Below are 15868 nucleotides of genomic sequence, written 5' to 3'. Positions count from 1 at the left end.
TAAATCTACCTGCTTTTCTTTATAAGAATGCTTCATCATCCTTTGGTTCCACTGGCAATCCTTAACTAAAACGAAACAAGCACGGCTTTTTAATGCCTAGAGAGTATTATTGAGAAGGGCCCAGGAGACCTGCTAGCTGCCACATGGTGAGACCTTGGCCACAGAGCAATATTGTGGTTTTTGTTGCAAATATTCATGAGCATACTTCAGCATACATCACACATGTGCATCAACAGCAGTAGGAGGCTCCACTGCAGAGCAGCTATTCCACAAAGGCCACAGGATAAGGCCCAGATGAGTGTACAGACCTAGGCATCATTATCTCACTTCCTTTTCACATACAGCCATTCGGTATGTATATTCAACCATTGCAACTCTGGTCATAAACAACAAAGTGTTCTTCGCAGTGTTTTAAGGACAATTCCCATAGATACACACTCTTGACGAAATACTGCAAGTTACAAGCAGTCTGTGCAACAATAAGGAGTATTTGTGTTCAGCACCGTACATAACCAGTCTTCACTGTTTACAACACGGTTAGAGGTGTGAGTGTAAGAATACACATTAACATAAGGCTTTTTGATTTTTAACCTTCGATATGCAGAAACACACTGGCATGAAAAGCATTTGTCATTACGCTTTGCTATCAAACTACATTACAGTGGGAACCTGTCAGATATGCAACAGAGCTTTTACCATGGACACTGCATGCACAAAGAAACAAAGTGTAATGGTCAGAACCTGGGGCATACTTTATTTAAAGTTTACGTTAACTGCAAGACAAGACAGTATTGAAAGTCCCTTCTCTGCTCAGGAGATGAATAAACTAACCTGTAAGCTTTAGATGCTACCCACTGCACTGGTTTTAAATAAAAATGCTTACTTTCAATACAGAGAACTGCAAAAGCAAGCAATCTTACAACACATTCCTTTAATAAAATAAAAAAATGTTTACAAGGCAACAAGATTCAAATTACTATATCACAGTCCCCAGTAACATCAAGCTGCATAAGGGAAGTGATGAGGAAACTTATCTTCCAGTTAACCGTTTTAAGTGCTCTTCTTCTCGTCACCCAGTAAATTTATTGTTGCTTTTTTAGCTGAAAGAAGAAGAAGAAGAAAGTGGCATTTATATACTGCACAACAGTATTTCTCTGGCCAGCTTACAATAAAAGTAAAACAATTTAGCACAAAGAGAGCCATAACAATGCATCATAAAAATAGCAGAGAGAAAATCTATGTAGAGATAAAATCTCACAGCACCACCAAAATGTTTGCTAATCTTGAAAGATTAGTAAGACTCCAAAAAACCGGTAGATCACTAAAAAAAACCCCATAACCCTTAAAATCAGGAAGCCTGGGGAAACAAAGAGGTGTTTACCTGGTGCTGAAAAGATCACAATGCAGGTGTTGCTCAAGCCTCTCTAAGGAGGACATTCCAGAAGAGGTGCCACCCTCTTTGGTACATGCCCACCATATCTTGTTTGGTAAAGACAAAGGGCCTCGTAAGGAGCTTTAATTATAATGGCATTGCTGAATTACTATTGTTCAGCAGCTGGAATTATCGCAGCTCTGGAAATGCCCTCCACATCAATATTCTGAGTTATGGGTGTGCTTTTTTTTAAATGGCCCAGTGCTAAAAACTCTGCAACCTGTCTAAATTAAGCAACCTGTCTAAATTAAGAATTGTTGCTGCTGTTGTTCATGCAGAACAACAAGGTGGCTGAGGAAACCACACTTAGCCTGTGGGACTTCTGCTGAACCCCAACATTATCTCCCCTCCCCTCCCAGATTTGAGATGTCATAAGGTATTTTCTGTGCAACTCAAAGTGCTCATGGGCTACAGCAGGGATGGGAACCTGTAATCCTCCAGATGGTGTCGAGACAACAGTTTCCATCATTCCTGACCATTGGCCATGCTGCTTGTGGCTGATGAGAGTCCACAACATTTGGAGGGCTTCACTCCCCTGGGTTAGAGGCTTTGTTTGTCTTTGAAAAAACAAGTGTTGGGATTTTCAGCATCAAGTACCTGATTCAGTGTTTATTTGATGCAATCCCAGGTGTCCATGAAATTTGCCTCTACTGCTCAGGTCAAAGCCAATGCTACTCACTATGGTCAAAGGAAGCAAACACAGACACATCCCATCAAGAGCTACTTGGGTTTTATTGTGTCTGTTCCATAACATAATATGGCAGTAAATCGTATGATTTAATTCAAGTAAAACAGACCCACATGCCATAGTACATCTCACCGCATCACTCCCCCCCCCCCAAACACCTATGTTCAAAACCAGCTACATATTCAGAATTATCCACAACGTAGTCTAGCCAGGGCAGAAAAATTATTGGAATAAACTGGCCCTATAGACCTCACCTTCTTTAGTAATGGTGTCTGCTGTCTCTGCAGCTTTGTCTTTCAGATCCTTTACTACGTTATCCAGCTGAGCCTCATGCTTCAGGAAGAAGGGGCGGATAATTCGGTGGTAAAGCAGCTCTGCCCCATTTGAAGGACTTGGAGCCATGCACCATACCAGAAATCCACACTGGGGAAAAAAGGGGGGGGGGAGGAAAGAACCAGGAAACCAGATTTTATCACACTGCCCATCATTAGTGGCATAGAAAGATTATGTAATCCTTATGTCAGACAAGCTGGTCTAGCATATGATCTAAGACACAGAGCTATAAATCCAGAGTCACCATGTTTGAATTTCACTTCTGCCATGGCAATAGGTGACCATAAGCATGCCCCTCTAATTCACCTCTGGTGCCTCTGCTTGCCCCCCCCCCCCCCCCGCAATACAGGGTTGTTGTAAGGATTGCAGTAAGGATTGAAAACTCTAAAGTGCTGTATAAATACTACATGTGTGGTTCACATTTGAAAACCCATGCAAATGACACTTAGTGCAATATGCACCTAAGAGTTATTTGAACAGGTCACAGTCCTATGCTGAAGCCAATAAGCGGAAAGCATGCCTGTTCAATCCTGTATGAAACCTCCAAGACCAGAGACTAGGTGCTTATGAATATTAGTTACTGGGAAGCAGTAGCAGGAGAAGACTCCTGCCTTCACACCCTGCTTGTAAGATGCTTCCTAGATGTAGCTCTGTGGCCACTGTGGGGAACAGAATGCTGCTCTAGACAGCCTTTTGCTCTGATCCAGTAGGTCGCTTCTTAAAACCTAGGGAATAAATTGGTATGTCTGCACGGCAGATAGTATAAAAGAAGTGCCTGCATCACGGATTGTAAAAGTCAAACGTAAGAACCGAAGAGAGTATTCTTGGATCAGACCAACAGCCCATCTAGTCTATAACCTTTTGTTCTCATAGTAGTCAGCCAGATATCCCAATGAGAAGCCCACAACCGGAAGCTGAGTGCAACAGCATTTGTCCTGCTTGTGATCTCCAACCTGTATTCAGAAGCACACAGCCAATGATGGAGCCAGAACACAACTATCATGGTTTGTTGCCTTTAAGAGCCTTATTCTCCTATTTAAAGCTATCCAAGCTGGTGGCTATCACTACCCTCTTGTGGCAGTGAATTCTGTAGGCTGACAACACACTGCTCCTAAATTTTCTGCAGGCTACAGTTGAGGGTACAAGCAAACATACCTTAATCATGTAGTAGAAAGGGAACCAGGAGAGAAAGATGTCAGAGAAAAATTCCGCTATGCTAAAGACGCCATACACAACCCAATAGGTCAGCCACTGTGTGTCGTCATCTTTGTTAGGGCTTTCAATAGCCTTGATGCTGAAAGAAAAACATTTAAAGGGTAAGTCAACTCAGTCCCTCTACAACACATACACACATGGTCACAGATCTACTCCAGTTGTTGTCACTGTTGATTAAATTTGTATACCACAATTGATCTCTAGATCCCAGGGCAGTTCACAAACTGAGTGCTCGCAGGCAAAGCAGCTGTCCTAGGTTTCCTTTTTTAGCATTATCTTTACAGTTACAGCTACAATCTTCTATAACATCTGTACTAGGGATACGAATGGGCTGCAAAACTAAACGCACTCTACATCAATTTCCCACCAAAATCTGGTTTGCTAATAAGGATCCTAAAAACAATCCTAAATGGTGGCGGTAAAATAATGTAGCAGAGAACAATCACTTTTTAAACCCTGTTGGCAGAACATGGAGGAAACATCTTTTTCTCTAGGGCAGCCTGGGGTAGTGGGGATACGCTATGCCAGCTCCAAGGCTGGCATACTCTTGCAGGTGGTTTGGAGAGGTGGCATCCTGTTTGAGGCACGTGATAATGATATGGTTGTGGTGGTATAAGCTACTGTGTGCACCAGTTTAGCTATACACATGATCAGGTAGCAAAGTTGTACACTTAAGAACATTCAGACGTTCCAGTGATACCATGAAGATAAAACACACTTTGAGCAAGGGTAGATTCCACATGTTTCACAAACTTCAGGGGGTCCACAGCCCAGGAGGCTCTCTGAAAAGCTCAGATGCAGGCAGTCCAGTGAGACTGTACTCCCTCCCCATCATATTGAAAGGCCACCAAACACCTTGGTAAATTATGACAACTTGAAACATCAAGAGCTATTGAGAACCGCTCACATACGCTGTCAAAGCCAAAACTGCTGCTGCCGCCTCTTAAATGTGAATAATTATTTTAATGATCACTTATGATAAGTTATTCTGTTGGAAAACACTGTTCTTTTTCAAGACCAGACAAAGCCTGTAATATGCCATTTGTGAGTGTTAACATATCCATTTGATATGAAAACCCAGTGCAAAGTGAAATCAAGCTGTTTCGAAATTCAAAATTCCTACCAGGATACAGGAAAAATACTTGCACCTAACTGGAGTGAGCCAATAGGATTTTTGGGATGTGGCAGTGCAGAGATTTATCTAAATCAATGTGACACTCCAGAAAATGGTTTAAAGACTAAACGTGTAGCTGTACCATATAGTTTTTCTTAGGCTGTTACCTGTTGTATTAAGATAATGTAGGCGTGGGAGTTTGGTGAGGCAGCTGTCAGTTGCCTCTGGCCATCTTGTCAGAACAGCTTTTCTGCTTCAAACAACACAAGAGCTTTCTGCCACAAGAGCTTTCTACAGGTGTTTGCTTGTTACTGCTTTCCAATCATAAACTTTCCCCAGTTCTTGCCATCTCCCCCATCCCCACACCCGAAAGGTATATTTGAACACAGCGAATACTTGTAAACACCTGCCCTTGATGGACCAGAAGGGTAGGTAAGATTTGAAGAGACTCTGAAACCGACTTGTAATATATATGTTTGACCTACAGAAACATGTAGCACTTCAAAAACAACAGAAGTCAGAAACTGGAAGAACAGGTTTTGTTCTGGGGGGAGGAGGGGGGAAAGAGAGAACGGATAACCCATTTGGACACTAAATTTCTACTCTGCAATTGGGAAGAAATGTTTAAGTTCCAGTGCTTCTGGGATAACAAACACATCCCGCAATAATCTTTCCTGCTGTAAGATGATAAAGGGCAGCGCAATGACCTTTCCCCCCCACCCTCTGGGCAAGTACCACCACTCTCTTTTATTCTGTCCCCAAGATATGACTAATGTAGATAAGGAATAATATTTTAGTGATGCCTTGACAGAGTGATCAGAGGGAGGATTTTCCCACCAGCTCAGTAAAAATGGGATGGGTCAAAAATGCCTTGAAGTGAAGCCACTTGCCTGCTGACCTGGGGCAAGAAGTGCTTGCCACTGAATCAGTTTTAATATGTTTGCCAAAGAAACATTTTGTTCCGTTTTAAGTGCCTAAATCTCCCAGGCAGAGATCTGCTGAATCAGGACTTTGCTGAAGCTGAAGCTGTCAATTTATACCTCCAGCTCTATGGAGATAATCATATCCCAAACCAATTTCACTGGTTTTTCACTGGGGCTGAATGTACCAAGCACAATATGCAAAACCTAATTTGGTTGAGCAAATGAGAATAGGAATTGGAGGTTGCTGAATTGTGTTCAGGAGGCCTTGGGGTGGGGAGATTTTGAAATTCAAATTAAGAGACTCTCACTGACCTAGATTTATTGGCAGGTTTCTTGAAAAGATGAGTTGGAATTGTCACACTGTTCTAACAACTTGATGCTCGAGAACAACTATCCAGTGTGCCCAAAGCAAATGTATTGTATATATTATGATCTCTAAGTAGGCAGAGTAGATTGAAAGCTGGGCTATGCCCAAACAGTATGATGCAATGCATTATAACTGCAGGCTTGTTTTTAATGTCAAGTAGTTACTTAAACTATAGCATCCATTCCGAACCTAATTCCTTCCAGATGTTTTGGACTTCACTTTTGATCATCCCCAACCTCTGGGGCTGATGGGAGCAGCAGTCCAGAATATCTAGAGGGCACCTGGCTGGGGAAGGCTGGACTGTAGCAATGTATATGAGAAAGCAGAGCATGCTTTCATCTGAAAAAAATCACAGCCATGTGTTTTATTATAAGATTTGTGATCCACCATGGAGACCATTTTTTCTCACTTTAGGTAAGGCAAGTTTGAAGACTGCTGTCAAATTTTCCAGTACCGTACGCAGAATTCAGCACACTGAACAGGCACAAACAAACAGAGCTCCCCTTTCAATCCTTACCCAGTTTGCACATTGTGGTAAACCATAGTTAACGGTTACTGTGAACACATTGATCTGGGCTGATCTGCCCTGTCCTGCCACCGCACAGGGAAAAACATGCCACTGTCTCTGGCTTAGCAATTATGTCCAAACCAGGAATGATTATTGTGGGTGAGACATTGTATTGTATTATTGTGGGTGAGGAGATCCCTGGTGGGTGAGGAGATCCCTGGTAAAAATCTCTGTCTGGGATCATGGTTCATTTCTCTCAAACAAACTACAAGTAAGCCAAGAACAAACATTGGCTACAGAACGTGGGGCCAGCCACCTGTCAAATTTATTTCCAGAAGATAACCATCTACAGCACAGGGACGTCAAACCACCATGCAGTGTTTGCAAATAACCCTGCATAGTGCTTTGAAGCACCGGTGAAGCCTAGAGTTACCGCCCATCAGCTGACAGGCAGTAACTCCAAGCCTGCTTCAGGAATTGTCTTTGCAACAGTCTCCTTGTGCAACTGATCCAGTGGGCTTCCAGTTACCGCCTATCAGCTGACAGGCAGTAGCTGGTTGTTGGGAAGCCCTATGTTCAGCTGAGCACCAACCACACAGCTGCTTTCTGACCAGCAGTGCCTGCAGAGCCCCTTTCAACCAAGCCCTCCCAGCCTTTGCCTCCCTTCACCTGGTGACATTAATTGTAGGACAGGTGGCTGAAGCTTGCTTAAAAATATCCTGGTGGGTAAAATGAGGAGAGCTGGTGGACTGGATTAGGCCCATGGACTGGAGATTCCCCAGCCCGGTTTACCAGGATGTGCAGATGAAGACAATGCCTGCAGTATGGAATTAGGCAAAGGGATTCTTGCTTTTACTGGACAGGGAAATTAATAACCAGGTTCAAAGAAGCTTTGATGCAGCCTAACACGAGAAGCCACATAAGCATGGGACACTATCAGCCCATGGACTTTTATGGGCAGCGGCTGTTTTGCTAGAGACACAGTGAACTTAGTGGAACGGTTTCTGGCTGACTTGAAAATACTGCAAATCAACAGCAGGGCACTGAAAAGCATGGAATAAATTTCTGTTGCAAGAAAGAGACAGAGGGTAGCTGGCTTTTCCTACAAGTCCTTCCTATGGGGCATTTACTCCCCCTCCCCCAACAGCACAGTGGACAAGGAGGCAAAGTCACAAGAGTGACTCGAATAGTGTGGTAAAGGTGACCCAGGGATAATCACACTCTCTCAGCCTAATCTACCTGATACACAATGGTCCACACATTTTGGCTAGCCTCAGAGATGGGCTACAATTTAGTAGAAAAGCCACAAGTGGCCCCTTGTTCCTAACCTTATGCAACACCTCTGCATGAGTCCTGCATGAGCCCTGCTCCCTTCTCCCAGCTTCTAGCAAGGATCTGGAAAAGGACAGTCCTTGCAGTTACACTGAGTTTCAGTTGATTCCTACACATTTTCCTGGCTCCCGCGTTTGCAGCAGGGGCTTGCGTTTGCAGTGGGCAGACGAGGCATTGAGTGGGTCCACTGCCTGGGTGGGCAAGGCACTCGGAGTAGACAAGGCTTTTCTCTCTGGAGCTAAAAGGAAAGGCTAGTGTTTGTTTTGGTGCTGGGTGGGCCAGGGTGCCCCAAGCACCTCTGTCATCCAACCCCAAAGAGCAAGCTACGGCCTTTTGTCTCTGCTGAAGCAAAGGGTGGGATTGTCATATGTTGTCATATGTGTGGAGGAAAACCTTAAACACGTTGCAGAGTTCAGCAGAGTTCCCAAAAATAGACCAGAGGCAATAGAACTTCATTCAGCAGAGCTTTACTTGTGCTGAAGGCAAATGTAGCATAATGGTTATCGAATCCAATACAATCAGGATTGGCTCAGTCCATACAAAATCCAGTTGCAGCATTTATAAACATAACTCAGAATAAGACTAAACCTTAACACTAAGAAACACCACACCAGAAGGAAGAGAGAGAAAGAGAAAAGACAAGACCCAGGGTCCTTTTGGCCTATATTTATAGTCAGCATGACTCTGCAGAATAGAGATATGAGAACCAGTTCAAAGCAGCTTCCCAGAAGATATAACCCAAACAATCATTAACCCTTCTGCCTCTGCTACTCTCACACAGAGAAGCTTCTAGTAGATTTTTGTATTAATCAGAATAGAAAAGAATAGGAAAGATCTTTACAGATCTTTACAATGTTTTCTGCACTAAGAAATCTTTACAATGTTTTCTGCACAAATGCATCCAGTTGTGATGCAGCCAGTTGTGATGCAGCCTCTAAAATTCCACTTCCAAGCAGAAGATAAAGGCCAGGACTTCTCTCCTCACCCTTGAAAAGGGAAAGCTTCCTCTTGTTACAGCAAGCATTCTGGGTGGTATTGTGGACCTTTTCTTATTAAACTGGTTATGAAGAGCTCCTTGGGTAAGGTTACCAGACACCCCCGTTTCTCGGGGACAATCAGTCCCCTGACAAAATCCATTTAGTAGGAAGTTGAAAAGTGTCCCCAGATTCATTGAAAAAAATCTGGTAAGCTTATCCTTGGGAGAAAAAGCAGGGTAACAGACGTGATAGACTGCTTCTGTCCTCTCCCAACCTACAGGAATGATTGTGAATCTACATGTGCTGTTTCTAAAGAGTTTGCCACAGAAATGCTCCAGAATTTACACGACTACATTCATACGCAGCCTTTTTGCAAAACCAAGTAGGAATCCCTTTTTCCTCTAGTGTTCTGAACCACTTTTTTCCTTTTCTTTTTTTACTGTTACTTACATTTAATCTACGGATATTTTCCCTCTGGTGTTCTATGTAGGTCATAAACATTCAAATACCTTTGAGATACCAAATGAACTTTCAACTACTTTCAGCTTTGCCCAGTTATTTAGGCAGGGCCCAGCAATACTAAGAAAAGAAAAGGAAGGCTGATGCAATTAATGGAAAGTGATTTACCAGAGTGTCTGGAAGTCCACAAAGTTCAGTCTTATGACAATACATGTGTTATAGAAATACAAAATTAAGCCAGTGGGACAGGGTTTCCCAACTTAATTCGCCTTCTGCCCTTGCCTTGTACAGAGACGCTGGTCACCAATATAATTCAATTATTCACAATGAGGTGAGAAGGAACCTGAAAAGTCCAACAGTGAATAAAAATATGCAGCAGGGGAGATGTCTGTGCTGTTGGCCAACAGCTTTAGCACCTGACCACAAGAGCAGAATGCACTATAGTACCTAGGAAAATAAGATAGAAGGCAGAAGAGGAAGGTATGAACCTACCTCTATTAAGACTGTGGCCACACACACACACACACACACACACACACACACACACCATACATGTGAATACATGACTTCGCCTAAGGAATCCTGGGAACTATAGTTTGCCTCTAAGAGACCTTTAAACTACAGTTTCCAGTATCTTTTGGGGGGGCAGGGGGAAGGGAGTCATGTGTTTTAAATATAAGATGTGGATGTGACCTGCATGATCTGCAATTCTCTGGCACCAGCATAGGCACCTGCCTTAGGCACAGTGTTAGAAACTGAGACATGAAAGCTGGGAGCTAAATGGCACCTTCAACCTAGGTGCAACAACGGAATGTCTAGGCGTTTTTTTTTAATAAGGTAAAGGTAAAGATACCCCTGCCCGTACGGGCCAGTCGTGTCCGACTCTGGGGTTGCACGCCCATCTCGCTTAAGAGGCCGGGAGCCAGTGCTGTCCGAAGACACTTCCGGGTCACGTGGCCAGCGTGACAAAGCTGCTCTGGCGAGCCAGCACCAGCGCAGCGCACGGAAACATCGTTACCTTCCCGCTATAAAGCGGTACCTATTTATCTACTTGTACTTGGGGGTGCTTTCGAACTGCTAGGTGGGCAGGAGCTGGGAATGAACGACGGGAGCTCACCCCGCCGCGGGGATTCGAACCGCCGACCATGCGATCGGCAAGTCCTAGGCACTGAGGTTTTACCCACAGCGCCACTTGCGTCCCATTTTTTTAATAACAAGAATACAAATCTGAAAATGAATGAACTGCAGCTCATTTTTCACATGGTCTAGTCTTTCCCCTGTTCTCCCCCTAATATTCTTAAGAGGCTCTCTTCTCCAGTCTTCAGAGAGTAGCTGGAAGTGGGGAGGCAAAAAAAAGGCCCTCTTTTCCTTCCACTCTGCAGTTTTAATCTGAAATCTTAGGCACAGTACTGCGCCCACAGCTCAGAAACTGCTCATGCTAATGAAATTCCCTGTCGCAAAATGCGCCTAGAACAATGGGAGTTTTGAACACTGCTTAGACAGTGTTCTGCTTAGATTGCCCATCGATCCATTTAGCTCACTGCAGTCTACAGCAGCAGCGGACAACATATGGCCACATACGGCCACCTGCCTAGTTTTAAGAAAGAGAATTTTAGTCCTGTCTGTTACATAAAGTGTCTGAAACCCCAGGGAGATGTGCTGGAAGGTAACCAGATTAGCACAGTCTCACCATAAGAGAACACTTTCCACAGACTTCTGCTACGCAACTCCCAAGATGAAGCAAACCATGTGGCAAGACTCCGGCGAGCTATTTGCAGTTATCTTCACATTGTCAAAGTGACAACATAAAAACTGTTTGGTCCTGCAAAGCATGGACGAGTCAATCACAGAAATAACTAGGATCATCCAGATGGCAAGTTGAGACTTAGCGAAACTTAAAACACCTTGGAAACCATAAGGACAGATATTTAGGAAGGCAACGTGTTAGCCTTTTTGAAGCAGAGCGTCCTGCAGTTTTATGGTGTCAGAATTTTAAAAATCCTATCACTTAACCCACTGCCGCTTTAGTTTCTCGTGTACAATGGAGATTTCGCTGCATCGTCACTAAACGTATTAGCCTGTGGATTTTTTCTACTCCCGGGGCATGCACTGTGCTCTGAAAGTGTTGTGTGCTATTATCAGACCCGCAGGCGATTTTCATTATTTACCAGTCAACTCTGGGGGACTTCTGTTTTACTTTCATTTCTAACTATTGCATGTTTCCTAACCTGCTTGAAAGTCCAAGTGAATCCAATGTGAACATACACATTAGAGGATTTGCATGTACACATGCAAGTTTTTTGCTACTTTTATTAACCTTACTCACCATGAAACCACATAATGGGAACAGCATTGATACCGTTATAGCATGCGGAGAATACTGCACTGAGCACTGGGAAGAGGAAAGAAGAATATACAGGTATGGCTATCACTGGATTACTGGCACTGGAACCTGTGAGGTGACTGCACTGAGAAGCATCACATTGCGTTTCAGGCAATATGAATGCTCTGTTTTTGGATATTAGATCTGCAAGTGACCCATTTATACATGCAAGTCGCTAAGTAACAAACAAGCACATGTGAAATACTGGCACTAATTTATATAGTTTTGAGCTATTTAATGTATGTCTTGTGTTTGTTGCATAATTCTGCATTAATATGCATCAATGCTGTTCGCTGCTTAGGGGCTAAAAAGTGAGTATGTAACCTCGGGTTACATACACTTCAGGTTACAGACTCTGCTAACCCAGGAATAGTACCTCTGGTTAAGAACTTTGCTTCAGGATGGGAACAGAAATTGTGCTCCGGCGCCGCCGCGGCAGCAGCGGGAAGCCCCATTAGCTAAAGTGGTGCTTCAGGTTAAGAACAGTTTCAGGTTAAGAATGGACCTCCGGAACGAATTAAGTACGTAACCAGAGGTACCATTGTATCTAAAAAAGTGGAGTGTGTGTGTGTTTATATCTATATCTACACACACTCACCCCCCCCCCATGTCATACACTCTATAAAGATACTGAGTACTTCCACGGACAAAAAAAGTTACAAGTAAGACAGGAGCTGACCGAGATGCTGTTTATGAACATAAGCAGGCAGATTTATAGGAGACATCCCATCAATATCCTATATATGGTCAAACTAGATTTGATGTAGGAGATCTACAACTGAATCTTCTGGTGTTGAGGATAGCTCAGTTGGTAGAGCATGAGGCTCTTAAGGTCATGAGTTTGAGTGCAAAAGATTGCTGCATTGCAGGGGGTTGGACTAGATGACCCTTGGGGGTCCTTTCCCGCTATAAAATTCTCTTATTCTATGCTGTCTTCTTTGTTGTTGTTAAAAGCTGGGGGGAGGATCTGAATTGATTACAGTGCGGGTGGAAGGCTTTATCTTTTCCCATTATGTGATTTCTTAATCTTAAATCTATAGCAATGGTGCTATTATCCCGGGGGGTGGGGGTTGTGAAGAGAGAACGCATGGACGCATGTTGTCTTACCCAAGCTCAGCTGTCTGAGAAGTGATGTAAGGCTAATGAGGAAAGCTCTCTTTGATCTGTGCTGGCAATTTCACACATACAAGTTCTCACTTGATGTCGAGGGATAAAAAGACGCACATGTGAACAAGCACCTTTAGCTTTTCCAGAACATACAGGCGCACTTAAGACAGGGCACTCACGTGAAATTCTCACCATGCTTTCCCAACGCAGTGCTCATTTCACAATAAGATTGCAAAACTGCAGTCTTTTCCATCACGTTTAAGGCGCGGCTCTCATCCTAATCCATACCAGCTGTTAACATTCAGCCTTCAGTCAAGTTCCCATTAGATGAGCCCAGCGTTGCAGCAGCCATCAAAATGCCCTGTTCTTATGTGTATTGAGGCAGTCTAAAAAACCCTGAAATAACTGCTTAACTTTGGTTGGATCGAAACTTCTCACTTGTTTTAAAAAAATAGGAAGCCACACATTTGCTCAAATACCCCCCCCCCCCCGGTTTTGAAGTGACATCATCATCAACATTTCAGGGCACAGAGCCAGAATTTTCATTGCAACAGAAATCGCCAAGGTAACCTTTCCTTCCAGACAGAGTTCTATTATTTCCAAAAGCTTTTGTGGCATTAAGATGCCTAAATCGTGCAAACCCATCACCCACAACGTCATAGTCCATCTGCTGACTCCTCCGGCTCCAATGAGTTCTGATTCTACAGCACAGGGCAATGGCAAGATTGGGAGTTTGGGGTCAGCCTACCGAGTGAGACAGAGGCTTCTCACTACTACTGTAAGCTCTAAGGATGCTGTAGCCCTATCCAGGGAGGGGCCTGGCAAGTTCTGAACTTGCCTTAAGAAAAAATCCAAAACAATTCCTTGAAGGTTTGGCAGCCACTTGCAACCTGACAAAAAAAGAGGGAGGAAGGAGGAAAGGAAATCTGTAGCACATGGCCCACCCCCTCCAAAGTTACCAGTTTCAACAGGCAGCCCCAGTACACAGAAAGAGGAAGAGACTTCTCTCTCCGAACACTTACGAGATGTATGCAGGATAAGCGAACCCAATCAAGTTGCAAAGGAGGGACGCTCCATAACCGAACACCAGATAGATGGCTAGCGCGGCACCAATGGCTGAGAAAGAAAGCAGAAAGTCAGTCGGGGCGGAAAGGAGCCCTCCCTGAGCACACAATAAAGCAAAGGCTGAGTTATATAAAGATGGAAGTTTCCTTAAGGGCTGCTGAGGCGGGAAGGAAACGGATGAATTCCTTCCACGGGGCTCAACCCACAACCACCACAGCCCCCAACGTAAGCCTGGAGAACTGGGGCACCACATCCTGCCCGCTGTTTACCGTGAAGTTTAACCCTCATGGGGGTGGCGGGAGAAGCTAACCTGTGATACTGAAAGGGTACATGGCAGATCCGAGACACAAAGCGATACTTAGTTCAGCCCAGACACGTCAGCTAGTCAATTACCATCTTGTGGGAGTTTCTCACTCTTTCTTCCCCTCCTCCTCCTCCCCCGAATTTCTCAGAAGGCACCAGTAATTTCCCTCCAAAGGCATCGAAAGTAGCGCTGGGGTTCCCCCTCCTACTTCTGTCGGGGGCACAGTAACATACAAAAATCTGGTGGTGGTGGGTTTTTTTTTACCAACATGGCATAAGAGCAAGAGAGATGAAGCTGGAGGCGGGGAAATGAGCTGGACTGTTGTAACCTGAGACCAGCCCGTTTTACAGCGGCTGCTGCTGCTGGACATTCAATCCCAAGGGCTGAGACTCCCGCACCACCTCCTGCTCTCCCCCCCCTCCTTGGACACGGTGCCTAATATGCGCCTTCTCCTGCCATAAATGTCGCCCAAGAGGGAGAGGGAGAGAGGCAGGTGCCGAGGCCCAGAATCTCCTCCTCCTCCTCTTCTTCTCTTTAATATTTTTTTTATTGGAAATTTTATTTACAACATAACACAACACCCCCACCCCCCCAACACAGAAATCCACCCCCATCAGACACAACCATAACAAACAACAAGCATAGTGTACAACAATACAAACAACCAAATAAAAGACTTCCTTTTTCCTGTTTCTGGCATCCTTATTTACTTCTTAAAAGCTGTTTCCTTTATGAATAATTATTAAGATTTTCCTAATTAAAACTTAAATATCCAGTGTCTCCTGCAGACATTAATCAAAACAAGTCCAGGTATGAATTTTAGGGCATTGTTTTGTGAATCATTCTCTGCATTTCCCCCATGCTTTTTGAAATTCTTGTCTAGTATGATCTCTAATTGCAATTAGAGGCCCAGAATCTCTTCGCCCCACTACCCAGGACCCCTGGCATCCTAGCGGGGGGGGGGGCCGAAACGGAGCTTTCACTCCCATTATTGCGAAGCAAGCTAGGGTGGAGAATGCGTGGGGGGGGGGAGAGAGACTGGATACTCCCTTATTATGCAAAGCGTCTGTTTCAGTGCTAAGAACATTTACGGGCTGCTTTGCATTTTGGCGTTGAGATGCCAGATGCAAACGCTTCAGACCAAACGAGAGGATTAAAAAGAAATAAATGCAGGGCCGTCGGGGCCGTAACAAAACAAAGGGCTTCTTTCCTCTCTTCCCTTTCAGAAATGACCTCCAGTTTCATCGTTTTGGAGAACATCGCAGGATCACAATCGACGTGATGTTTGGTTGTGGGTGGAGGACGGGGGAGAACAGCGCGGGTCGCAGGGGAGGTTTTGGAACAGAGGAGGGGAAAAAGAGAGACGGCATCACGGAGGAGAGACGCCGCTCCTTACCAATGGCGATGAAGGACCTGTTCACGCCAGTCCTGCTCTCGATTTTCTCCAGCACGGCCGTCAGGCAGTTCTTCTCGTGCAGGAACTTGTCGAACCTCTGCCTCATGGACGCGGTCATGGTGGCGGGACCCCTTCCCTCGGACAGAGGATCCGAGAGAGAAAGAAAGCGGCTCTAGTCTCCTCCAGGCGCAATGCAAATGCAAAGCGCTTCTCAGCAGCTGGCGACGGACCCGGGCCTGCTTTGCTCGCGGAAGCGAAGGCGGAG

General features: G+C 44.6%; 1 protein-coding gene and 1 long non-coding RNA gene across 4 annotated transcripts; one reads left to right on the top strand and one right to left on the bottom strand.

Moving 5' to 3' along the window:
* Window positions 1-728: 728 nt before the first annotated feature.
* Window positions 729-15740, bottom strand: REEP5 (receptor accessory protein 5). 3 transcript variants are annotated; one of them, XM_083464675.1, is made up of 5 exons: window positions 15604-15740; window positions 13861-13954; window positions 3609-3747; window positions 2375-2543; window positions 729-1100 (listed from the first exon to the last, which is right to left on the bottom strand). In XM_083464675.1, exons 1-5 carry the CDS (start codon window positions 15719-15721, stop codon window positions 1051-1053), a joined length of 570 nt encoding a protein of 189 aa, XP_083320801.1. In that variant the 5' UTR covers window positions 15722-15740; the 3' UTR covers window positions 729-1050. The 3 variants fall into 3 exon arrangements, with proteins under 3 accessions (XP_083320801.1, XP_083320802.1, XP_083320803.1); XM_083464676.1 differs by lacking the exon at window positions 15604-15740 and adding an exon at window positions 14214-14262; XM_083464677.1 differs by lacking the exon at window positions 15604-15740 and adding an exon at window positions 14173-14206.
* LOC310688351 lies at window positions 3754-9612 on the top strand. The gene is made up of 2 exons (XR_014516883.1): window positions 3754-6486; window positions 9435-9612. It is a non-coding gene; the product is annotated as an uncharacterized lncRNA (long non-coding RNA).
* Window positions 15741-15868: the final 128 nt, after the last annotated feature.

The sequence above is a fragment of the Podarcis liolepis genome, assembly GCF_965112155.1.
Source record: "Podarcis liolepis genome assembly, chromosome: 11".
In the NCBI taxonomy this organism is placed as follows: domain Eukaryota; kingdom Metazoa; phylum Chordata; class Lepidosauria; order Squamata; family Lacertidae; genus Podarcis; species Podarcis liolepis.
This window is presented reverse-complemented; position numbering and strand designations above follow the sequence as displayed.

Excerpts from the sequence above, each read along its gene's own strand:
- REEP5 (XM_083464675.1), bottom strand. The coding sequence starts at position 15,721 with ATGACCGCGTCCATGAGGCAGAGGTTCGACAAGTTCCTGCACGAGAAG. Across the intron at positions 13,955-15,603 it reads CAGGTCCTTCATCGCCATTG|CCATTGGTGCCGCGCTAGCC; the intron begins GTAAGGAGCGGC and ends TTTCTTTCTCAG. Across the intron at positions 3,748-13,860 it reads GCTTATCCTGCATACATCTC|CATCAAGGCTATTGAAAGCC; the intron begins GTAAGTGTTCGG and ends TTTTTCTTTCAG.